A 27,228-nucleotide genomic window follows, 5' to 3' on the forward strand; every position below is an offset into this window, starting at 1 on the left:
CCTACTCTTCTGTTACCATCATTGTGACAATGAATACACTAAAACAATCCTCAAACAAGAAAGTAATTCTCATTAACTCTTCCACAATGCAAAATTAAAACCAAAAACAGAAAATCTACCCAGTATTGCCATTTTGTAGTAACTCCAAACAGACAATTCTACTCGTCTCACAAAGCTCCTGCTGTTATAAATATGCAAAAAAATGCGATTATATTCTAATACGAGCTTTAATAACCGGCTTCGCCCGAGACTTGGATTTTTGTTCTAGATTTGAAGCTTTCGTGACTGCAAGGATTCATACTCTTAGTTCTTTCGGTAAAGTCACGTAGGTAAAAAATGAAATTAACACATGGCCTACGCGGTGGGGGGGGGGGGGTGACGTCAGCAGGCACACTGCGTGACGCTGCCGCATTCGGGTGACATCACAGATGTGACGTCACCGCTCACTTGCCGTGCAATATATATCCATTATTGCGCCCCCCCCCCGCCCCCCAAAATACAAACGTCTATTTTTATACTTTGGCATTGTTTACAGTCTGAAAGCTACCCACATGCCAAATTTCAAGTTTGTCGCATGTCGGGAAGTTATGATAAACATTTCGAACAGACACACATATTCACACATTTCCATTATATATATAGATAAAAATAAAAACGGTCAACAACATCCCCAGACACTATTTAAAGAATGGATTTGGGCTCATCCTAAGCCATTCTCCTGAATCATTGATGAAACTGCCATATTCTTGTGGCAGCAATCAGTATCCCGTTGCTGTTTTCGAACCAAATGGTTCTCCTTTTACTGAATCCACAGGGATGATTTTGTTGGGCTAAGTAAACATAACCAAAATTTGAACTCATTATCATGAAGCCCCTGATAAAAGCGAAGTGAGACTAAAATCAGAAAATCGTGCTGAGTTTTGGCTTCCAAAATGCTATTCTTATATCCTAGTGTGTTACATGACATAAAAGGGCACCATCGCATTTGCTTATGGAATTGGTGTCTAATATATTTGTCATTCAGCACTTATGGGTTTAACTGAATCTGGCAAAAAAATAAAGACGAGCAGATGCACATTTTTCAGCGTAGGCATTTTCTTTTCTCACGCGCATGCCGTATTATTAACCCATAGCTAAGTGAGATAACGATGCCTATTAGTATTTAACATGATTACCAATTGCTGCCAAAATTATTTTAACGTCGCCCATAATATAGGCGTGCAGAGTTGTTGCTCGATATGTGCGAGGCGGGCATGGTTTTACATTAAGAAAGCTTAAGCCAGGTCTGGAAAGCTAAACATGCCAGTGTCACTCAACATTATTAGTTCTTAGCACTGCGATATGAAAGCAGCTGCTGCAAAAATGACACTGGACAGCAGCACGAAACCCCCGTGTGCATTTTTCAAAGGTCGAGCAAACACGTGGCGTATCGCAAATCCCTCCAGCATGTGGCACGGTGTTAGGGGCTCGTGTTATTTGGGCGAACACGGGGCCACGCGCAAAGCACTCGCCGATGCTGCCCTGGCTCCACGCGTGATCATGGATGTGTGGCCACACAAACTCTCAACTGATGGATGAGTGCACACTGGCCCCACGTGTGTCTGTGTGTGTATGCACGCTGCGCTACGAACCTAGCTACCCCGAGTTCGATTCCCATTCAGTGATGATTATCTGAACCCGTCCTTGGCCCTCCTCCCCTGGGTCGACTCAGCCTCAAATGAGTATCTAGTTGAGTATGTAAATATTGCCACTCGGGCGTGGTGCTGGCTACCCACTGTCCTAGTGTGCTGTGCAGGCGCTCATAGGTGCTCGCTAACAGCACTATTAAGGCTATACGGGGGATCTTTGTGTTTGTCAGAGGTATAATCTTAATGCACCAAACGTACGAGCACGTTTGCGTGAGGAGACGGTGTGTAACTCATGCAGCCATACAAGTGTTTTGGTTTTTCCTTCCTGCATTTCGTATCAAAGTGCAGCAAACAAAAAATGCGCAGTGTATATAAATGTGTTTTTAATGGTTACGTGTGTATTTCCGCGTTGAAATGCACTTGTAACCAGCTGTCTTTGAAATACACTTGCCTGCATGCTTTTCCTTTCATCATTGCTCAAATCTTCCTCCAATCAAGACTGCAGAAGCCGTGCCTGCGATAATGTCAAATCTTATTTCTCCGCTTTTGTTTTAGAAACAAGAATAGCAAGGCGCTTACCCCGAGGATGGGAAAAATCAGCCACAATAGAAATTAAGGGTTCAGGTAGTTTGTACACATACACTTTTCACTAAATATTAATTAATGTTACGAAGGTATGTGTGTAGCTGAGGCAGTTATTGTCACGAGTAAGCTACACAACATGTATGAATATTTGTCTCTGTTGTTTTTCTCTATTCGTTCTTCCATCCTTCCACGAATGAACGAATTCATAATGTATATGAGCCACACATATTCAAGCTGACATATTCAAGCTGAGAATAAGAATGGCCGGCAGGGTACTTCATGCTGTGCAGGCGTGATAACGAACTGTAGCATCATATTTAAACGCACGTACTCTGCAAACGCAATGTACGTCAAGCACAACAACAGAGTCCCTCTGACTAAAAATACCTGCAGCTCTGGTAATATATCAATCCATCAAGTCATTTATACCACGGGAGAAGCTGTTTTTTTCTTTTTACAAGGGGGAGGTGGTTATGGGGAATGAAGAAAACTGATCAAGTTTAAAGGGGAAGATATTATATCTTGCTGATCTCGTCAAGGAACAAAAGCCATCACATAAACTCTGGTCATCCTTGCAGCAGCTTTTGGATAGCCATTGAACAAAGACGGTCACTGCATCGGGCGCTTTCAGATGCCCTTCTGCGGCCATCTGGAACGCTCTTCATTCTGATATTAGCACTGAAGTTAAGCAATTTTAAATTTAGATTGAAAACTTATTTCTTTAAAACTACTTTTTGCCTTAATTTCTTGCCCTTTCCCGACACCTCTGATTAGCATGGTTGACTACGTACCGTGTGAAAGAAGTTCGACATATAGACGTATAAAGGTTCAAACCTTTGTTGTTAACTATCTGTTTTGCAGCTTAAAAACGTGTATATATAATAGTTGTATGTCTGTGCGTGTGTGTGTCATCAGCAGCTCTTTTGAATACGCTCGTTAATGCCCTCCCAGTGCCTACACTACGCGGCCGCGTCGTGTATGCGCACACAGGGGCGGTTTCTTCATTAGGGCGATTGGGCGACGCACCACCAATGTCATTCAACCACAGAGTCACGCTAGCCGTCACTGTGCCTCTGGATATAGTCCAATCAGCGTCATGCTACGTTCTGTGGAGTACCGCCTCTTTTTGGGCGATTTCCCTCCAGCTGAGAATCGCCCCGAGTGGCCCCATAGACTTACATTCAAAGATGTTTTTTTTCGAACGGGGGCGCTGCAATGCATTCTCTATGGCTTCCGGGAGGGCTCGCCCTAACGTGCTTACGTCATCATACGTGCTTACGTCATCATACGTAAGCACGTTTCATCCAACAATATAATGTGTTGCTACCTAGTGGAATCTTTAATAAAATAAACTTGAGTGGTTTGTTTTAATAGTGAGTATAGAAACAAACAAGATGTATTGTAAGAGTCACTTTATTTTTCATTAATATTAAAGAAGTGAAGTTGCCTTTACATGCTTAAGCTGTTAATTTATCCATTGCATGGGTGGACCTTATCCTTATCAATCATCCAGACATTTGCCCCCCCTGAGAGATTTTGCAGGAGCCGCCACTGTGCGCACATATATTATGTACGTGCACATGTATATACAGAAGTAGTAGTTTCCCGACCAGCGGGTTTGTCAGCGGATCCCATAGGTGTCCGCGAGCATCATTAGGGGATCCGTGAAAGACGAGAAGACCCACAGGTGGTCTGCAAAGTGCCAAGGGGTCATCGGTCTATATTTTGTGAGCAACCGTTCGTGTGACTTACACATACGCAGCATGAAACGGCAAGCACTAAGTACAACAAGTTTCCAGAAATGCCCATTGGCACGTACAGAGAGGGTTGCCCTCTGTGTGCATTGGCTGCTGTGGCACTGCAGAAGCATGTTGGAGCTTACAGAAGTAAGCACCCTTTTCCCCTTAGCCTCCTTCCTGGGACCCCCTGGGAGCTCGCAAGGGTGCCTTGGATATGTATTATGAATACGCAGACATGAGCACATGATACATTATGCATGTACTGTACGCTTGTCACTGTGTAGTGTACATTCTGGATGCAGGTGTTTGGTTTATTTTTGGCGCAGGTAAAACCCATTGAGAAATATATCCTCATTGTCGACGAGGCCTTGGTTACACCATAGAAACCTGGTTACAGAAATAAATCGTGAAGAAAACTATCCCGTAACAATGGTACATGGTCAGGTACATGGTATTAATGGGCGTGTGTATTGAATGTTACTCCTATCTGTACGCTTTTTTATTCCAAGATTGTAAATGCGTGTAAATTGATTCCCGTTCAGTCATGCATTTATTTAGCATCGGGGTTGAATGACGTGTGGATTCGTCGATTAACATTGATTCTTGAGCACGTTATAAAATGCATCAAATTTAGTTTATGAATGGATCGTGTTTCTATTCCTATGTTGGTATATATTCGGTTCCTGTCAACTCTGCAGCCACTTGAAGTGCTACCATTCGCCGTTGTTGAATCAAAGTGCGTTCACCCAATCGTGACAGTTCATCAAATGGCCAGGGCGGTGAATCATTCCACCGCTCATTTTTTTAAAATTTACTTTAACGCAAACAGTGCACTTTTACAGTACCCATAGCGCCACCACTGAAAGGTGCATTACAAAAATGATGACGGCAAAGACGAGGAATTTAAGTTGCCGAGCCGGTACAAACCGCTCCCCCAGTGGCAAGCAAGCACCACCAGCCTCTCCAGCGGTCCCGTTGTTGGGGCGGAGGGAGGGAGGGAAATAAATAATTATATATTCTGCCACTGTTCTTTCATCCATGATGCACGTGCTGGTTGCAAAGGAACAAGCTCAGTCGGGTGGAAAATTACACGGGCAGCTTTCAGTGCGATTGCTGTGCCCGTGTGGATTAGCTTTCCGGGGAAATCAGAACGGGATGGCACGTTTACGGAGGTGGGAGATTGGAGGAGCGTCTGGCAAAACAGAGATTGTCAGGCAGCTTGAATGACACCTGACCTGGCTTTTGCAAGTTTACTATTCTTATTTTGTTGAGGTTGTTTCCCAAGAGTGAATGTCCTTATATTTCTTATCATTCGGTATTTTCACGTTGTTTAGTTTGCCTTCACAATTCCCTGTTGTATGAACTTAATCCAACAAGTCTTGCCACGAGCGCCTAGGGCACTCACAACTGCGGGATTTGTTACTGATTTAAAATTATATTCTGTTTTTTTTCCGTGGCTTTAGAATGCAGCAGCATTCTACAAACATGAATGCACAGAAGCAATGAACAAAAGACTTTAAAAATGCAGCCATTAAATTTTATGACAGGTGTTAGACTTTATGTGCCCATTCACATTGGTTGAACTCCGTTAGCTCTGTGTAGACTAAATCTGGCAGTGTGGCACCATTAATTGCTTTGTGGGTTATGCCCCCTTGATGTGAAATCAGAATATAATTAATAAAAATGTTGATTACAAGACTGCTTTTCCCACCATTTTAAATCTGACAATGTGGAATATCCATCACTGCTTCAAAACAATCGAGTCGAGATGAGTACCACCCAATGCACGATTGAATGTGAGGACACCGATTTAGATATCATAGATAAAGAGCTGGAATGACATTAGTATATATTTACAAATTCTATTTATAGTTTGTAGATGTACTTAATTGTGAGCTAAACAGTGCTAATTATCTGCAATTGAGCAGTTGTGATGATGATGATAATAATGGTTGCTTTGAGAGAAACATTGTTTTTGCTCGATAAACCATAATAATTGATTTACAGTGCGTATAACTAAAGTGTGCCGTATTTAATGAGAATGACGGCATTGTGTTTTTTTGTTGTTGCTGACAAGACTTGGTAATGTGGGCTTTATATGTAGTTACAGTGTTCACATTCTTCCAAATTTCACAAAACTGGCATAAAACGTAACAAATAAATTAATCGTCGGTAATGACAATCTCGTTTAAACAGTTTCAGTTAAAGAGACGGTAGTTATCTACAAACTCTTAATTACAATACGGTCATGTATTTTTAAAACATACGTAATCACATGATGTAAGAGTGAATTGTGCCGAGCTGAAAGTTTAGGTACAACAGAGCAATCAACTGTTTACGCAAGGCGTGAAAGCAGATATAAAGAAAATGTCATGTTCACACTTCTGCTTCCACATAGGAAACGATCTGCTCCGTTGTTATATGTGGCTTTACACCAGGATTGTGATGAGAAGTGTATGCATAGAGGCATGCCATTATCTCTCCATAGGAACGTCTTTAAGGGCGTTAATAATAAACATAACAGTAACACTGTGGGTGAAAGTACACCCACATTCACGAAGCAGGCAGCGAATTGAAGAGAAGAAGAAGAATAATAATAAGAAAAAAACACTTAGTGTGACATTTCATATTTGCTGTTATAGGCAAATGGTGGCAGGGGGCGCGGGAGTGCAATTTTATGTATTTATATAACCATAACCCCAGAACAGTACACGGATCACACGCGTGTACTGGGACCTCCGGGGCCCACTCTCAATTCCTGCGAGTGCACCGTGGTATTTGGGGTACAGTTCATTGCGCCCGCTTTCATGTACGGACGGTCGATACTGTTCGGTGATGAAAGGCCCCGCTGCGACTTTCGGAATAGAAACGCGCCGGGGATGAGAGAGCCGGCGACCATCGCGAGCTCAAAAAATGGGGGGCCACGCATCTTCTTCAGAGGGCGCGAACACTCCCTGGGAGCCCGTGCCTTCCTGATTAGAACAAAGGGAGACTTAATCGCTGTCTTCACACGGGGACGTTAACCCTTTCCCCGTTGCGAGGACGTTTGCAAGTTGCAGGGCGGGTCCTGTTCACCACCAAATCTTGAAACACGCAAGCGGTTCAGCGTTTTTGTTTTTTTTATTCGAGATCACCGTTGTTTTTAAGGCATACGTGCCGCAGGGAACCGTAGTGACATTACCGCACTCTACGATAGCTGGCGCCAAACTGTGCCACACGCCCCCCCCCCCCCCCCCCCGCGTAGCCTTGATGGAACCTCGGTACCGATGAAGTAATCCAGATTGAAGTAATTTTATTTGGCTTTTCTTTCACTTCTATTCCGATGACGTATGCACGCATGTATGCACGCGTGCGTCATCGGAACGGGAAAGGGTTAAGCCGATGTCTCGGTCATCTCCGTATGTTCTTGGATTCTATGATGTGGCCAGAGTTATGATGAAATTAAGAAGCCATAAGTATCATGATCTCTCCCCCTCATCTCCTCAATCATAAAAAAACCGAGTCTGGCTTCCTTTGTTTAGTTTGTTAATAGTTTGCATGCATGCAGAGCACTTCAGCACAAGATAGAGCGTCTTTGCTGTGCATGGGACTTCATTGGGTTTGCTTCGTACGCTCGGCAGTGGTGCAAGATCACCACTTCTACCCAGTTCCCGGCCCTCTGTTTCATTCGAAGGGAATTTAACCGGAGCAATGTTTCACCGAGTTGAGAACGGCCTCGAAGTGCTCGATTATGCATCGTAAGGCAAACGGAGCACTCTGGCACAGTTATTTATTAATAAACCATTGATATTTATTTCACCGAATCAGCATTTGTTTGTGTAATTGCTTACCATATATTGCTGCAACATTTGCAATGATCGATGGTGTTTATGGATGCTTGTAATGCACGTGAATCTCTTTGTATTCTGTGGTGGTAATAAACCTGCTGGCTGTGGTGTGCTGATAATCTCGAGTGAAAGTGAATCCGGTATTCTTGTCATTCACTGTCCCCTTTACTTGTAATTAAAGCAAGGACGTATTGATCGGAATGTTTTATGTTAGATTGCTTTTTTTCAAGAAAAAAAATCCTCACTTTGATTTATACACAAGCACTACATTAAACGTATGATTAATTCAACGTGTTAGACCACAATTCATAATTAAAACGATGTCCAGGCCATTTCCAGTCAGCTGTTGTATGTATATTAAACTTATTTCGCTCTATACTTAGCTGACCACGCTAATCGGAGGTGCTGGGGAAGGACAACAAACTAAACACAAAAAGCAGTTTAAAAAAATGAATTTGCAGTCCAGATTTCAGAGTGCATAGCTCCAGTGCCCTCCTAATATCGGAAGGAAGAGTGTTCCACATGGCCACAGAGGCGCATCCAAAAGCGTGCGATGCAGTGACCGTCTTTGTTCGATGGCCAGCCACAAGCCACTGCGAGGATGACCGGAGTTCGTGCGTTGCTTTATGCTCCTGTTGGGTGCCGTGTTGGTCGTCGCGGTTGTTTGACCCCCCGTTGGTTTACTTCACCACGCCCGATCAGTACCGCTCAGCGAAGGGGGAACCCAGTGCCCATTCAGATATCACCCATCACTGACGTTAGCTATCGCCTGGGAATCGAACTCAGGTCAACAGGTTCACAGCCCTTTGCCCTAAACACTGAACCACCACCCCACCCCCATCACCATTTTAATATTTGTTTGATTAAACGTTAGTCTGGGATAAAGGAGTGGTGGTGCAGTGGTTAACATACTTGTTTTGAACCCAGATACCTGGGTTTGATTCTCGGCCATGACTAACACCCATAGTAAGTGAAACCTGAACTGGCCCTGACTCCCCACTCCTCCTCTACCTCCCACTTCTCCAATCTGCGTGGACCATTATGATGAGGTATATAAAAAAGCATGACTCACGAGGCATCAGGGGCAGTTTCTTCATTAGGGCGATTGGGCGACGCACCACCAATGTCATTCAACCACAGAGTCACGCTAGCCGTCACTGTGCCTCTGGATATAGTCCAATCAGCGTCATGTCACGTTCTGTGGAGTACCGCCTCTTTTTGGGCGATTTCACTCCGGCTGAGAATCGCCCCGAGTGACCCCATAGACTTACATTCAAAGATGTTTTTTTTTCGACCGGGGGGCGCTGCAATGCATTCTCTATGGCTTCCGGGAGGGCTCGCCCTAACGTGCTTACGTCATCATACGTAAGCACGTTTCATCCAACAATATAATTTGACGCCACCTAGTGGAATCTTTAATAAAATAAACTTGAGTGGATTGTATTAATAGTGAGTATAGAAACAAACAAGATGTATTGTAAGAGTCAATTTATTTTTCATTAATATTAAAGAAGTGAAGTTGCCTTTACATGCTTAAGCTGTTAATTTATCCATTGCATGGGTGGACCTTATCCTTATCAATCATCCAGACATTTGTCCCCCCTGAGAGATTTTGCAGGAGCCGCCACTGCGTGGCATGAAAAGGTCTTCTTCCAGAAATGTTTATACACAGACTGCAGATTAATTTACCTGAATATACCTTTGCACAGTTTACATGGTATCCTGCTGTAATTTTTGGTTTAGAAATGTGCTTACATTTACCATTGTCATTTTTATTGTAGTAATGTGTTTCCACATATATGTGTGAGATATACATTGTATTAAGCAACGCTCTGTAAGCTAAAATCAGGTAAGTGACCATTAAGATGAAATTCGGTTTTGCAAGGCCTGGGATAATATTAAATAAAACATTGATTTTTTAATGGGCTTTTTCAATTAGCTGTTTTGCACAAATTCATTATTTTCAACAATGCATTGCCTCTTTTTTATTTGGTTCTAAATATCCAATGTGATTTGTCTTGTTTTTGATTCATGGATTTTTCACATCCAGTTTTCGAACATGTGCCCAAAGCACGTGGTAACAGTGAGTGAAACATGATGGGAAAAAAACAAAGTTGTAAACAGACTGCCGAACATAAGCATTATTGTTTTCGCGGTCAAGCATGCAAATCTACCATTTGGCTATGGGAGTTGAAGCTCAGGGAACGTGATATGGAATATTAATGTCTGATTTCTTTCATGGGTTCAACCCTGCCGATGGCTTAAAAAGGGAAGGGAAAAAAAATGTGAGCTGTTTGATCGCTATTTATGAAGATGCTTTCAGTGAAGGAATGAGCTGCATACTAAATATGTGGTCACGGTTAGAAATGAAAAGTCAACGTTGAATTATTTGTTACTTCTAATGTCGTTTTTATTGGCCTGGGCAATAGATTTGTACTTACTTTAAGTGTAATTTAAGTTCCTGGTTATACAATATCTTTGAAAAATACAACTATCCGCACGGTAGGTATGATGTGGAGTACATGTTTTTTGTTCGTATTAAATAAACGCACCGGCGTTTCTGCAACTACATACATTGCATATAAACGTACCACGTGTTTTTCTTCCATTAATTATCACGTGTCTTAGCACGGGCTAAAAACACCACAGGTCCATCCTCATTGACTCTTGCCTTAGAACAAAAGATAGTAAGCCACGATTATTGTGCAGTGTCCCTTTCTGAGTGCAACAGGGAGAGGGCAATGAGACTATTTTGAATGTGGCATACTTTGAGACAGCATTTGTAAGAAAAGTTGAGACGGATGATTTGTTGTTGTTTTTGTTGTTGTCAGTTAGATAATGTTTAGTTAGAGCATGTGAAAAGTTTAGCATTATTGAACAAGACGACTTAAACTTTGCAGTTGCCCATGAAGTTTTTTTTTATCTTGTTTTTATCTGATAATTCTAATCGTGGCATGCACGATGATAGTACATTTACCGACCTTAATACTTACCCCATTGTAAAGAAATACATTGTATTTTTTTGTTTAATTACTTTTTTTTCTAATTCACTGACTTTTGAAAAGTAATTTGCATGTCAAGAAATAATAGCCGCAAAAATAAACTGCCTGTACGTACATGTCAACAAAATCACGTGTGTAAACCACACAGCGAGAGCACGGGGTACCGTTTCCATCACATACCGAGTAATTACTTTTTATTGTCGTGCCGTTTTGCAAAGTAAAAATTAGGAGAAAACAAAGACATCGTTTCCGATTTTAATTGGAGGGAACGGGGTGTTTAATGTGTCTGTGTATATGCTGTCCTACTCACAAGTACACAAAGATAAGAGCAAATAAATGCAGGTACCTGTGGGAGCTCAAAACTAAATTAATGTTTGTGTGTACGTAGACGATTCACATTGCATGAACACACTCATCCACACACTTAGTTTTTTCGGTAAAGTCACGTAGGTAAAAAAATGAAATTAAAATTAATACAAATAAAATAATAAAAAATCACGACGTTTCAGAGGCAACACAAGTCTCCGTCATCAGGTGGGACCGTCACAGCCAGATTTGCTGTATCAAGTGAGGCAGGGATTCCAAGATGCAAGTTCTTAAATACAAGTTAACGGGGAGGAGAGGGGGGGAGAGCTTATCAGAATGTGGTAGCCAATGAATGGAACGTATCGGGAGGGGGGGGGGGGACAAGGCGAGAAGACAAAGACAGCCTCAACAGACTTTTGGGGGCAAGTGGTTTTAGTGAGCACCTATGAAGGCCGACACGGCACACAAGGGGGTGAGTGGCTATCACTTCGCACGTGATGCTGGCTAGAGAATACAGGCAGGAGCACACCCGTGTTGATAAGCATCAAAGAGTGTCCATATGAGTGTTGCGCAATGCTGAATAGAGTCAGCTGATGCTGCAGGAATAATCTTCGATTCCCATAATTCTACCCTCGATGATTCCTCGAGGAATAGTGATTCTTTTGTGATTCCCATCTTAAAATATCCATTCGTTGGAATGGGATTTTGAAACATTCTGCCATGTAAGGGAATTTGATTTTCTCGTGATTATAGCTTAGCTGACAATACAAATGTAATTATAGGCTAGGCTCAGGTTAAAATCACACCCAGAACCTCCGTGACATTAGGTTTGAATCCATGTTTCAGCCACCATTGATTCAACCAATAACTGCACAACAACCAATCTATTACATTTGAGTTCTCAAGCAAATTAGCTGAATTCCAGCTCGGGTAATTAATATCGTTTTGACTACCAAGCTTACTGCGTTTCATTGCAGCAGGGCATGTGAGAAATTGTACCCCCTAGTATCTGGATAAAAAGTAAGGGGACTTTAAGGGATCTCAGAAGTAGCTCTATGAAATCTACTTGTATGGCCCATTTTCTTTGATTGGTTATGCAATTGCTGTGAGATTTTTGAATTGATACTTTACCTGACAACGTGATGATAAAAAAACAAGTTGGTCATTTTTGATCAATCCATAGTGCATTCAGTCAGTATAATTCAGTACGAACTGTGAACAATAAGTATCTAAGTTCGTAATTGAGCTCATGGACTTGTTAATTGCTGTGTTGATGTTTCAGTGTGCAGGTGCATAGACATACGTTTTAATGCACATAGAGGAACACTTGTGATTTGTGTCCTAAAGTTTTCCTGCCTCGACATCGGAATTGTGCTCCTACTGCAAATGTGCTCATCTATTTTACAGATTGTGTGTGTGTAAAGTACTGACAATAGCGGCTCCATGCAGTCAATCCGCTTTTGTAGCAAAGCTCGGGCATTTCATTTTGATTTTTTCCAACAGAAAGCCAGAGAAATGCCATTTGTAAACGTCAAGGCTTGGTTTAAACGTGAGTAGGCAGAATGGCGCATGCAGCCTTACATTCATTTCGGTTCTTTTCAGGTTCCTTTATTTAACCAGCATTTAAGCCAGAATAATGGAATTCATCAGTTAGCTTTGACAGCTGTTATCACGGAGTAACATGTTGTTTATATATTGTTTACATTGGAAACCTCCTTTGTGTTGAATGATTGCTGTCAGTGAATGGCAATTTATCATGTGTTATGCACACTCAATATAACATTTCTTTTCAGGAATTCAGTGCAGTAATTGTCGTGACATTGAAGCAGTGAAATATAACATTTATGGTCACCATTCTACCTCAATTCAGCTGCTCAAGTTTAGTTCTATTTGCAGACTAGTAGAAGCTTCTAAAACCTTAATATCTAAGCATTTAGATGCGATTTTAAGAGACATTATGCCTGGTACAAAAATATGCCATCTTCTATGTTTAAACAATTGCCACGTATTACTCACAAATCATGTATTTTGTGGTTACAATGTGCATTTCTTTGAGATGTAATAGTAAGTGTTGGTTCTGGTTACTTATACACAAGCGATTATCTTAGAGGTAGGGACACAATGCATTGGTATGCATGGAATTACAATCATCCCATTGTCCTCATGGTAACTTTGCCCTATAGATTCTAATAAAACGTGTACAGATCCCCTGTATATATGGCTCACTCCAATTGGGCCTCAGGGCCATTCTCTCTTCAAATTTGCATATGGTACCCAAAATGTAACCCCCCATTGTGATCTTCTATTCAACATACATCAATACACTCACATCACTGCTCACTATTAGCTGGAAATAATATTAAGCCGTTATGTTTGCACAAGCGTTTACATTAATATTTACCAAGAATTAAATTCAGTTTGTCTCTACTCTGAGTTAAGTATGCTTTGCTCAACACTGCAGCCACTCGACAGCGAGTCATAATGATCAGTATTGACAGTAGGGCATCAATTCTGGCTGAAATAAAAGTGCTTCTCTACTTAATTTGGGGTTAACATGTGCTCTGAAGGGCTAAGGTAAAGCTCTTAATCTTTTGGTCATCTAGGGACCATTCTTGACAGCAAAGCCTTTGAATTCATCAAGGAAGAGAGATTCCAACTTCCTGACTCCTACTGTGTAAAGCTCTCTGTCAATACCTTGGTATTCCTGAATCACCTAGTGCATTTAATGAAAATGCTATTTTTGGTCGTACATTTTAAGTGATTGATCTATTTGATATTGTCTGTGAATAAATATAAAACGCTGCACCAAGCATTTTTTTCTTCAGTTAATCTCGACCGAATTAACTTTAAGTTTGCTTAAAATGTCAGGCAGTTGGGATACACGTTTTTTGTACTAATCAAGTTTGTCACTGCATTTAATATATTTAGCAGCGTGTTCAGTCCAATGGCGGAGCCAGGGTTTTCAGGTAGGGGGGGGCAACCCCTCCAGCAATGAAAAATGATAGGAGTTGTTAGTAAGTAAGGACTTGTCCCTTGCTTTTTATTCGACGCGTGTGCGGCGATGGCGCAGCCATCGATCGAGGGTCGAATTCGAACCGTGTTTGATCGGCATCGCGCTCGCTGAAGGTGAATTGCCTTCAGGGAAGTCGTGTACTGTATACGCAACTGTGCACAATTCTGTGAGTCACTTATAACTGCTTTGTCGTTACTTATTGCCAATTATGGACTCAGTCTATTGTCTTATCATCTCATAGAGTCCCTGGCACGTAATAATATGCTAAACAGTGGCAGTGGGGGTTGCAAAATGCTGATTTATTACTAATTAACCCCAATGATCCGATCGAAATTAGGGATTTTGATCTCATCATTGCGGGGGGGGGGGGGGGCACCTCTGCTAAAAAACAATGATTGTGTATGTTTGAATGTAACTGGTAGATATGTACAGTGATCCAACTGTGTTTATTGTCTGATGAATACGTGGTGTGCCTCATCTCGACGCTCTAAAATTAAACAACCATCAAGTTCATTACATTTATTTTAAATAGGCCTTCACCACTGCCATAATTTAAGAACATTACAGAGAGTGTATTGAAACAAAGAGGCCTTTACATTAACATGTCCTAGAAAATTGGATTACTAATTAGACATAGAAAAAATAGCCGTGAGTTGTGTGCGTAATTTCTGAAAATTATGATCATTATGGTAAGCTCTTAAGTGCACCAGAAATTACAACTTTTTTGTATTTGTTTCGTGGGGGAGGCCATGTTATGTATTTCTCAAAAATCCAACACAGGCAGGGAAATGTGGTGCAGATGGGCTCGTGAGAAACATTTAAAATGTTCTATGGTGGCTATGTCTGTCTGAAAATATTATGTTGTTTCAGAGTCGCCAACCGCTGCCAGCAATGGTGATACTCAGTCTGCAGCGCCTGCCAGTGAAGATCAGGACATTTTTGGACCAATGGTTTCAAATCCCCTGCCGCAATCCACACAGGTATGGAGGTCACACATGGCACTGTGTTGTGAATGTGTTATGCAAGTGTGATGAATCGACAGGTGTAACTTCATGCAATCATATATATTTTTTATACTCTTTGGTTCTTTCGGTAAAGTCACGTAGGTAGAAAAAATAATTGATCACGACGTTTAGATCGCAACAACAACCGACCGTCTTCAGGTCGATTGTTGAAGACGGTCGCTTGTTGTTGCCATCGAAACGTCGTGATCTGTTATTGTTTCTACCTACGTGACTTTACCGAAAGAACCAAAGAGTATGGATTCCTGCAGTCACGAAAGCTTCAAATCAAGATATATATTTTTGTATGACCATACTTTCGGGGTTGTGATAACCCAATCATGATGATAGTTGATCTTCTACGCTTCCAGAACATGAATTGGATACAGATTTTGTTTTTAGATTGTTCACGCTATTGCTTATGGATTTTGGGTTATGATATAACCGTGATATTGAATATCTGTTCTTTCTAGATTTGAAGCTTTCGTGACTGCAAGGATTCATATTCTTAGGTTTTTTCGGTAAAGTCACGTAGGTAAAACATTAAACATTAAAATTAATAAAAGTAAATAAAAGTAAAATTAAATAATATAATAATGTAATATAATAATAAATTTTAATGTTTTACCTACGTGACTTTACCGAAAAAAACCTAAGGATATTGCATATCTGTTTTATCTCCATGTGTATTGTTTAAATAAGTCTAAGTGGCTGCAAGCTGTTGCTAAAAGTATGTATAGTTGGTTAATGATAACAGAAAGCTTATGGTAAATTCGATAAGTTATGAGTTCATGGTAATATCAAGCATCATGGTTTAACACTTTGAGTTAGGTTTGTAGGGTTTTGCATTGTCATTAAAATATGCCATGTTTTTAAATGCACTCACAAAATTCTCGATTGGGGTTAGGCACGTCGCCCCCAAACGGTGAAACCACTCCAGACTATATGAAACATAGCGCCTCCATGATAGTTTTGCGTAGTAATAATAATAATAATGGCACGAATACCAAATGTACTAACTACATAGCTTGTTGAAAGTTGTGGGTTCGTATTTGGAGACATGGATTTTGTCTCAACATACATGTATACATTTAAGACTTAACTAAATGTATACCTTGTTTCCATGGGACATTGGCTCTTGTTGTCTTTAGTTAGTTCTATAACTCCGAAAACTCGAGTTAAATTAGAACTAAAGTTGGTTGAGGACGTGGTATTTCCTTGATTTGTGTCACTCGTGCTATCACATGAGCTTATCAGATCTTTCCCAGAAATACTTTGACTAAGACTTTCTGAGAAATGCTTGTGAGCATTGCTAACACAATTAAATGCTAATTGTTCAATATTAAATTAAATCTAGATTTGAAGTTTTCATGACTACAGGGATCCATACTCTTCGGTTCTTTCGGTGAAGTAATTTTATACCCACGTGACTCTACCGAAAGAACAAAAGTGTATTAAATTAAATGTTACATTATGTTCCCTCCACCGACAACATTTTTTATTATTTCAAGTCCCATTAAGTCTTTCTTCTCCACCTGAATTCTGACGTTGGGAATGTCGGTCTGCCCATGAAGTGAAGTCTGCCCAGAGAATTTGGACTCCAGGCCAAATTAGTGGCCAGCTTGAGTTGCCCAAACATATAAAAGCGTCCTCCCAAAACAGCCACTCAGGTTGTTAAGCTCATGAAAATGCAGATTTATTGCTACATGTGTGATTTATTATTCGTAACTTTCCTTATATAGGCACATAGATATACACAAATCAAGGACAAACATCTTCTTGGTTCTTTCGGTAAAGTCACGTAGAAGGGAGGACGGCTGCTTGCATTGTGGCCGAAACGTCGTGAGAATTATTTTATTATGTTTTATTTTTATTATTTTATTACTTCCCTTCTACGTGACTTTACCGAAAGAACCAAGAAGATGAATCCCTGCAGTCACGAAAGCTTTAAAACAAGGACAAACAATATAGAATACAATTGCATGAGTATCTTTGATTGTACTTTTTAAGTAAATAATAATGTTTATCGGCATGACCTTGTTCTGAATTCACCTTGATGCCAGTGGCCAGCGAACCACTGTGAATCGATTCTAGATGTGAAGTTTTCGTGACTGCAAGGGTCCATACTCTTTGGTTTTTTCGGTAAAGTCACGTAGGTAAAAAAAAAGGAAAATAAATTAAATCACGACGTTTCGGAGGCAACACAAGCTTCCGTCTTCAGGTGGAACCGTCACAGCAAAATTGCTGTATCAAGTGAATCTATCTGTCATAAGACATGAGGGACATTGTCATTGACTATTTACCGGCTGGTTTTAAAACACAGTCTTGGAAGTGGGAGGGGAATTGGAGGGAAATGCGAACAGAATTGTAGACGACTGTACAAGGGGAAACTGAAATAGTTCACGCTCAACGCCCTTACTGTTGGGCTGATTTGCATGAAGTCAGCAATTTACCTTTTCACAGCTGCCTGTAGCCTTTGTGTGACATTTACAAGCATGCCACCGACTGTAAAATTTCCATTTAGACCCTGCGACGTGAACGTTTCCTTTCAGTAGGACAATTTGTACACTCTTGCCGTAGCGCGATATCCGATTCTGAAAATTACTGGTAAAAACTCATTGTAACAAATGTATAACACCTGTCCCTACTTAACTAAGGTTTCATGTTTATTTTTTTTAAGAGAACTGATATCATATATCACGTTAATTAAGTGAAAAATTCAATAAAGAAGTCATAATTACATTTCCCTCGCAAAAATATATATTTATTTACGCACGTTTATCTGATTAGGAAAATTACCGAAGGTTTTTGTAAATTCACACGGAATGCCTCTCAGAACTGTGTGCTCCAATGCTGCATGTGCTGCCACTGAATTTGTTTAGTTCCATGCACTGCATTCTAAGCTGCTGATAAACAGGCCCGTCAACACAGCAAGAGCCACTGCCTTGCTGATCTGACATTATGCTCGGCTTGTCACACAGGTCGCCATGGTGGCAATATGTTAACTACCTCACCTGGTATGCAGGAGGTCGTGGGTTCAGTCCCGGCCCTGCGACAGTGCCTGTATATTTGGGGTTTGCATGTCTCTCTCTCAGTGGTGGTGTGGATTTTCCTCCGGGTCCCCCCGGTTTTTCCCTCCACATGTAGAATCAACATGCGTTTCGAGTATCAGGTTGCTGTACATTGCCGCATGATAAGCCACCTCGTTGAGCTGTCATTTGTGGCCAGGTCGCTTCTGAAAAAGAGCTGCATAGTTCAGTGGGCCTTACTTGCTAAAATACTGGTAGGAACCACCTGGTTCCACCAGCCCACAGGGGATTATTGTGTCCGTCCGTCCATCGTGCAGGGAGGGGCTGGGTGGGGAGGGAGGGAGGGGTTGGGTTGGGAGGGTGGGGAGGGGCTGGGTTGGGAGAGTGGGGAGGGTGGGGCTGGGTGGGGGGTGGGAGGGGTGGGGCTGGGTGGGGAGGGGCTGGTCACCCCGTGTTGCCCTGATAAAACTCAACGTTTAACCTACTCACGCCGGCTTGTGCCCGCCCTCACAGTCGGCCATATTTGCGGAATACACCACGCCACCGTTGACCCTGACCATTGACCGAGCAACCCAACGTTTCTACTAGCTCCCTCCGCAGGAATGTGTTAAATAGTTTAATTTAAATTTTAAAAAATGCTTAAACGAGACGCACAAAGTAACAAGTCGCACATGTGCTCAAAGGGCTCGCCATGCCCCCCTGTTGCCCGTGTATTTCTTTACGCAGCAGATTGTTACTTAGCACAGCTGCTTTGAAATTGCTTGGGTCATACAAATTGGCTTAGATGCATGTTCGTGCCAGCGCTGTTTGGGGAGCCAAAATTGCTTACCTTGTGTTGTTCGGTCGTTTAAACAAAAGGAGCACAGCAGGTGTGATTGCATTTTATGCACTCTTGGCAGTGTGTTGCATTTTATTTCTTTAGTAACGCGGTTTAATTATTTTTGGATGGAAATATGTATTAATGCATTTGCGGTGTGATATGTGTGCGCATGATGTAGTTTTGTTTTGTGTTAAGTGGCCAGATGGACTGTTTTTAGCACGCTTGCCACGAAGCCTGTTTGTTCGTGTAGCGGGTTCCACAGAGGCACACACTCGAACTTGGAGGCAACACGTTTATTCTGAATACAACGGGGTAAATCATATAACCACTGAACGGGATAACGATATAGAGTGGTAATAACCACGCATAACTACATCACAACTCGACGGGATAATGACTTAGGGTGGTGACCACCACGGTTAGCTACGTCACCACTCAACGGGATAACTATATACTCGGACCAGGTCAGCTAACTCACTGCCTGGTCCACGATGCCGTGCGTGAAGCCCGAAGACCGAAGACTTAGCCGGCGGATTCCATTCCCAGAGACGAACAGCCCAGATCGCTCTCGGGACTCGGCCTTTATGGGCTGTGGCGTGGCCAGGCACCGCCCTTGGCCACGCCCCCTTCCAATCTTTCTCGGAGACTGGGCCCACATCACGTGTCTCTCTCACCACCTCTTTGGCCCTCGTTACTACCTCATCCGGTCACGTGCTGTCTCGGGTTCACCCAGACTACCATGTCCTCACCCGACCTCTCTCTCGCTGTCACCCGAACCATGCCCCTTAAGGGCCCCTTCCGTTCCGTACTCATCCCAGTGCTAGAGAGAAACTCCACACCTACGATACTGGCGCTACACCACAGAGACACTATTCACGCCACTCCATATGGAATCCGTGATTTCTAATTCTATATCCACAAATTAATTTCCTTTTGGAATTAGTAGGCATGCTGATGACTATTGAAAACAATGAATAACCTGTGGAAGCATTCACAAGAGCAGGGCCTTGGTTTTTTCTCATCTAATTTCCCAAATTATAAATATTAAATCACCCAAAACCACAGTCATGAATTACAAATGTCACTTTATCCCCATGATTACTCTTTTCTTTCTTGCAAAAAAATCGATTAAAACCCCCTAACCTGGTTAAATGCTGCTGTGGTGCAATGGTTAGCAAACTGAACCTATGATCCAGATGTTCCCTGTTTGATCTTCCGACTTTACATTTCAAACAATGGAGCAAGTTTATTAAACTCACACCCCCCCCCCCCTGTCCACCCGGCGGTATTCATGGATTGACCACATTCGATCAGCTCGTCACATGTGGTGGTTGTACAGTGTGGATACTCCCACTATCTTCCAAGACGTCTGGCCAGGGTAGAAAATTAGACCAAAATACTCTCGATGGACTCTTGGGTTTTCCGAGTGGACACTCTTCTACCAGCAGTGGTGTGAGGAAGCAATTGCAGGACCGGACCCTTGCCCATTATGTGGTTAAGTAATAGACATTTGATGAAACAAATGGCTCTTTCATTGGTATATAATGGACATCAATGTTATGTCACTGTTTTGTACAAATACGTTATTTACAACATTGGTGTTGGTGGTTATCCTCTGAGACATTGTCTTTATCCCAGTGAGTTTCTGCAGGTAAGCGTCTCCACAAATAAACAAGTACAAAGGTAGCGGGCCTGCTCCCAATCTTTCTACCCCTGCTTTTCATAACCGGTTTAGCTTATATTGATGGTTCATGCACACATCGAAACTTGCTGTAACGGACCCACGTGTTGCCTTAATAATAAAAACAGATAAACAAGTACGAAGATGCACTTTAAACTTATGCAGACCTCTGTTGGTGAGACCTGCACTTGAAAGGACACTTCACAGTTTGTGCTCGACTTTGTGTTTTAGGTGACCCAAGACTTTTTTTCTGTACGTTTTTTTACTCAAAATTTGCCAATCTTGAACATGAGCTGGGGCATGAAATCTGCCATTGGATAAATGGGAGGCTGCAGGCAGGTGTTTTTTCCCCTTTCCCTTGTTAAGGGTGCGTTCTAAATCTCATCTCGAGAACCGTCGGATGTTGCCACTCATCACATCGGGTGGCCTGTGAAAAATGGCCATGCTTGAGTCAGTAGCACAGGGCAAGGGCAAGCCATCCCTCAATGTCACTCCTTCGCTGGATATAGGTAGGGCAGCAACTCAGCACAGTTCTTCTTTGGCTATGGTGATAATTAAAATGTATCCTATCTATATACTGGCCCCTGTCATAGGAGTGTGCAATTTTCACCATTGGACGAGGTCTACCAATGAATACCAACACCACCCAGTACTCGTGTGGAGATAAGAGACACTTTGGGCCTTTTTCACGGAACATTTGTTTTACTAACAAAATCATGTAAATTAATATGTTTACTTGAAACAGAGAGCTCATTGAGATGCAGTGTCCGCCATTTCAAGGGAGGTCAGGTAATTGTCATAGTCGAGGAATTCTATATAATAATGGTTGCACGGTGGTGAGATGTTAACTACCTCGCCGGGTTCGATCCCAATCCTGACGCCTGCATATTTGGAGTTTACATGTCTCTCTCCCTGTGATCGCGTGGATTTTTCTCTGGGTCCTCCGGTTTTTCCCTCTACATTTGGAAACATACTTTTAGAGTATTTGGTTGCTATACATTTCCACATGATAACCCACTTCGTTGAGCTATCATTTTGTGGCCAGGTCGCTTCAGAAAAAGAGCTATATAGCTCAACGGGCCTTACCTAGTAATATACAATTGTAAAAAATAGTTACAGTAAAAATATGAATACACAATTCATTTGATAAGCAATTACAGAATGAATAAAGTCTGAACACAAAGGAATAACATCACATGAGGAAAGTAAAGAATACAAACACTACATTTTAATAAACATTGCCTGAAAATAAAATAAATCACGATGCAAGGCACCCGTTGGATTGCACGCATGCCTTTGGATTGCACCACTCTTCGATTTTACATTAATATGCTAATATCTCACATTAACATAACCACTTCTATGCCCTCGTCAAGGAGGCCGCTTTGGATTGCACCACTCTTCGATTTTACATTAATATGCTAATCTCTCACATTAACATAGCCACTTCCGTGCCCTCGTCGAGGAGGGCACTCTCCTATCTTACAGTTACACTAGCTGTACTACCCGGCTTCGCCCGGGACTTGTATCTACCACGGCCGGCCGCCTTTGTCTCCCCAGTGGCGATGTTAATACGCTACAGTAGTTAAGTTACTCGTTTGAGGCAGAGTCGACCTAGGGGAGGTTCAAATAATCGTCACCGGTGGTGGCCGTGAGCGGGAATCGAACTGGGTTTGCCGGGTTGGTAGCGCAGCGTAGCGTTAAGCACTACACCCACCGCTCCTCACACACCACACACGCACAGACACACACACAGACACACGCAGACACACACAGACAGAAACACACACACAGACAGCACGCTAACCACTACACTACCGCTCCCCACACACCACACACGCACACACACAGACACACACACAGACACACACACAGACACACACACAGACACACACACACAGACACACACACACAGGCAGCACGCTAAGCACTACACTACCGTTCCCCCTACACAACACACGCGCGCGCGTCCATAGGTACACATACACGCGCTTGCTGCAGACACACACGACTTTCAGGGTGCATACGGCAGTAAACGACTGAAATAATAAAGCGGCAATGCTGTGTAAGGAACGCCTTAGACCCGCATTATACATTTGTGTAATGCGAGCGTAAACACACAAACACACACAAACACATACACAATACACACACACATACATGCAGACACACAGACAGACACATAACACACATACATACACACACATACAAACACAGAAACACATACACACACATACATAGACACACACATACATACACACGAACACATCCACAGACGTACATACACACATACATACAGGCACGCAGACATACACATAAACACATACAAAAAAACCCACATACATACACACACACATACATACACACAAACACATGCACACACATACATACACACATGCATACAGACACACAGACATACACATAAACACATACACACATACACATGACCCGGCTTCGCCCGGGACTTGGATCCACCACGGCGGCAAAACCGACATACATACACACACAGACATACACACAAACACATACACACACATACATACACACATGCATACAGACACACAGACATACACATAAACACATACACATGACCCGGCTTCGCCCGGGACTTGGATCCACCACGGCGGCAAAACCGACATACATACACACACAGACATACACACAAACACATACACACACATACAAACACACATGCATACAGACACACAGACATACACATAAACACATACACATGACCCGGATTCGCCCGGGACTTGGATCTACCACGCCCAGCCGCCTTTGTCTCCCAAGTGCCGATGTTAATACGCCACACCAGTTACTCGTTTGAGGCTGAGTGGACCTAGGGGAGGTTCAAATAATCGTCACCGGTGGTGGCCGTGAGCGGGAATGGAACTGGGTTCGCCGGGTTGGTAGCGCAGCGTAGCGTTAAGCACTACACCCACCGCTCGTCACACACCACACACGCACAGACACACACACAGACACACGCAGACACACACAGACAGACACAGACAGACACACACACACACAGACAGCACGCTAAGCACTACACTACCGCTCCCCACACACCACACACGCACACACACAGACACACACACAGACACACGCAGACACACACAGACAGACACAGACAGACACACACACACACAGACACAGACAGCACGCTAAGCACTACACTACCGTTCCCCCTACACAACACACGCGCGCGCGTCCATAGGTACACATACACGCGCTTGCTGCAGACACACACGACTTTCAGGGTGCGTAAGGCAGTAAACGACTGAAATAATAAAGCGGCAATGCTGTGCGAGGAACGCCTTAGACCAGCAACACATTTGTGTAATGCGAGCGTAAACACACAAACACATACAAACACATACACACACATACATACACACATACACACAAACACATACACACAGACATACACATACACACAAACACACACATACATGCACACAAACACATACACAATACACACACACATACATGCAGACACAGACAGACACATAACACACATACATACACACACATACACACACATACATAGACACACACATACATAGACACACACATACATACACACAAACACATGCACACACGTACATACACACATACATAGAGACACGCAGACATACACATAAAGACATAAAAAAACCCACATACATACACACACACATACACACAAACACATGCATACACATACATACACACATACATAGAGACACACAGACATACACATAAACACAAACACACATACACATGACCCGGCTTCGCCCGGGACTTGGATCCACGATGCCCCGCCGCCTTTGTCTCCCCAGTGAAGATGTTCACACACGACAGCAGTTACGCTTTTGAGGCTGAGTGGACCTAGGGGAGGGCCAGGTCCGTTTCAAATAATCGTCAGCGGTGGTGGGCGTGAGTTGGAATCGAACTGGGGTCGCTCAAGCAGCTTAATGACTGTTTGTACAAAGAACATATAAAGAATCGATTATAATAACCAGGCAAGAGTCCACATTATAGACTGCCAGTACACGCACTCAGCTTCATAAGCAGGCTAGAGTGTACATGATAGAGTGGCAGTACGCTCACCGAGCTTAATAAGCAGGCTACAGTGTACATGATAGACTGGTAGTACGCTCACCCAGCTTAATGAGTATTTGTACAGTGAACATTAAAGTAATCGATTGTTGGCGCGTTGGGTTTAAAAGTAATATTAATAGCACACATTGTGGTGGGGGTGTAGTGAAGAGTAGGAAAAACTTTGATGAATTTACCTCAGAGTGGCGTGGTGGGTGTCGAGGCCTAGTAACGTGCAAAGCCTGCGGCCTCGCCTAAAATTGTCGGCTTGGAAGAGGCAGGGTACGGGTGGCGTTCCTTCCCCCCCCCCTAGCGCTCCAACAATACTGTGTAATGGCTATTATTTAATTAAATACGGAGCTTATGAAAGTGGCGAAGGCGTGGCTAGCCGTTGGCAGGGGCAACCGCCATCCAATGAAACTGCAGCCCTTGGCGAAGGCGTGGCTAGCCGTTGCCAGGTCCAATGAAAGCGGCGAAGGCGTGGCTAGCCGTTGCCAGGGGCAACCGCCGTCCAATGAAAGTGCGTATGGGCCAAAGTCCACACACACACACACACAGACAGACAGACATGAACGATTTTATATATATAGACTAGCTGTACTACCCGGCTTCGCCCGGGACTTGTATCTACCACGGCCGGCCGCCTTTGTCTCCCCAGTGGCGATGTTAATACGCTACAGCAGTTACTCGTTTGAGGCAGAGTCGACCTAGGGGAGGTTAAAATAATCGTCACCGGTGGTGGCCGTGAGCGGGAATCGAACTGGGTTTGCCGTGTTGGTAGCGCAGCGTAGCGTTAAGCACTACACCCACCGCTCCTCACACACCACACACGCACACACACAGACACACACACAGACACACACACAGACACACACACACAGACACAGGCAGCACGCTAAGCACTACACTACCGTTCCCCCTACACAACACACGCGCGCGCGTCCATAGGTACACATACACGCGCTTGCTGCAGACACACACGACTTTCAGGGTGCGTACGGCAGTAAACGACTGAAATAATAAAGCGGCAATGCTGTGTAAGGAACGCCTTAGACCCGCATTACACATTTGTGTAATGCGAGCGTAAACACACAAACACACACGAACACATACACAATACACACACACATACATGCAGACACACAGACAGACACATAACACACATACATACACACACATACAAACACAGAAACACATACACACACATACATAGACACACACATACACATCCACAGACGTACATACACACATACATACAGGCACGCAGACATACACATAAACACATACAAAAAAACCCACATACATACACACACACATACATACACACAAACACATGCACACACATACATACACACATGCATACAGACACACAGACATACACATAAACACATACACACATACACATGACCCGGCTTCGCCCGGGACTTGGATCCACCACGCCCGGCCGCCTTTGTCTCCCCAGTGCCGATGTTAATACGCAACACCAGTTACTCGTTTGAGGCTGAGTCGACCTAGGGGAGGTTCAAATAATCGTCACCGGTGGTGGCCGTGAGCGGGAATCGAACTCGGTTCGCCGGGTTGGTAGCGCAGCGTAGCGTTAAGCACTACCCCCACCGCTCCTCACACACCACACACGCACAGACACACACACAGACACACACACAGACACACGGAGACACACACAGACAGACACAGACAGACACACACACACACAGACACACAGACAGCACGCTAAGCACTACACTATCGCTCCCCACACACCACACACGCACACACACAGACACACACACAGACACACACACACAGACACAGACAGCACGCTAAGCACTACACTACCGTTCCCCCTACACAACACACGCGCGCGCGTCCATAGGAACACATACACGCGCTTGCTGCAGACACACACGACTTTCAGGGTGCGCACGGCAGTAAACGACTGCAATAATAAAGCGGCAATGCTGCGCGAGGAACGCCTTAGACCTGCAACACATTTGTGTAATGCGATCGTAAACACACAAAGACATACAAACACATACACACACACACATACACACAAACACACACACACACATACACACACATACATACACACAGACATACACATACACACAAACACACACATACATACACACAAACACATACACAATACACACAGACATACATGCAGACACACAGAGACACACATAACACACATACATACACACACATACATACACAGAAACACATACACACATACATACACACACACATACACACATACATACACACACACATACACACAAACACATACACACACGTACATACACACATACAGACACACAGACATAGACATAAACACATACAAAAAAACCCACATACATACACACACAGACATACACACAAACACATACATACACACATGCATACAGACACACAGACATACACATAAACACATACACATGACACGGCTTCGCCCGGGACTTGGATCTACCACGCCCGGCCGCCTTTGTCTCCCAAGTGCCGATGTTAATACGCCAC

General features: G+C 43.2%; 1 protein-coding gene across 2 annotated transcripts in view; it reads left to right on the forward strand.

Moving 5' to 3' along the window:
* The window catches only part of LOC133349230 (stromal membrane-associated protein 1-like), a 146,045-nt gene that overhangs the window by 93,407 nt on the left and 25,410 nt on the right, over positions 1 to 27,228 (forward strand). For both annotated transcript variants that reach the window (XM_061562553.1, XM_061562554.1), the window contains exon 7: positions 14,971 to 15,080. In XM_061562553.1, the coding sequence (XP_061418537.1) occupies positions 14,971 to 15,080 (110 nt within the window). The remainder of the gene's footprint in view (positions 1 to 14,970; positions 15,081 to 27,228) is intronic.

Source organism: Lethenteron reissneri, chromosome 29 (assembly GCF_015708825.2).
Source record: "Lethenteron reissneri isolate LAM-NWPU_2019-01 chromosome 29, ASM1570882v1, whole genome shotgun sequence".
NCBI lineage: Eukaryota > Metazoa > Chordata > Hyperoartia > Petromyzontiformes > Petromyzontidae > Lethenteron > Lethenteron reissneri.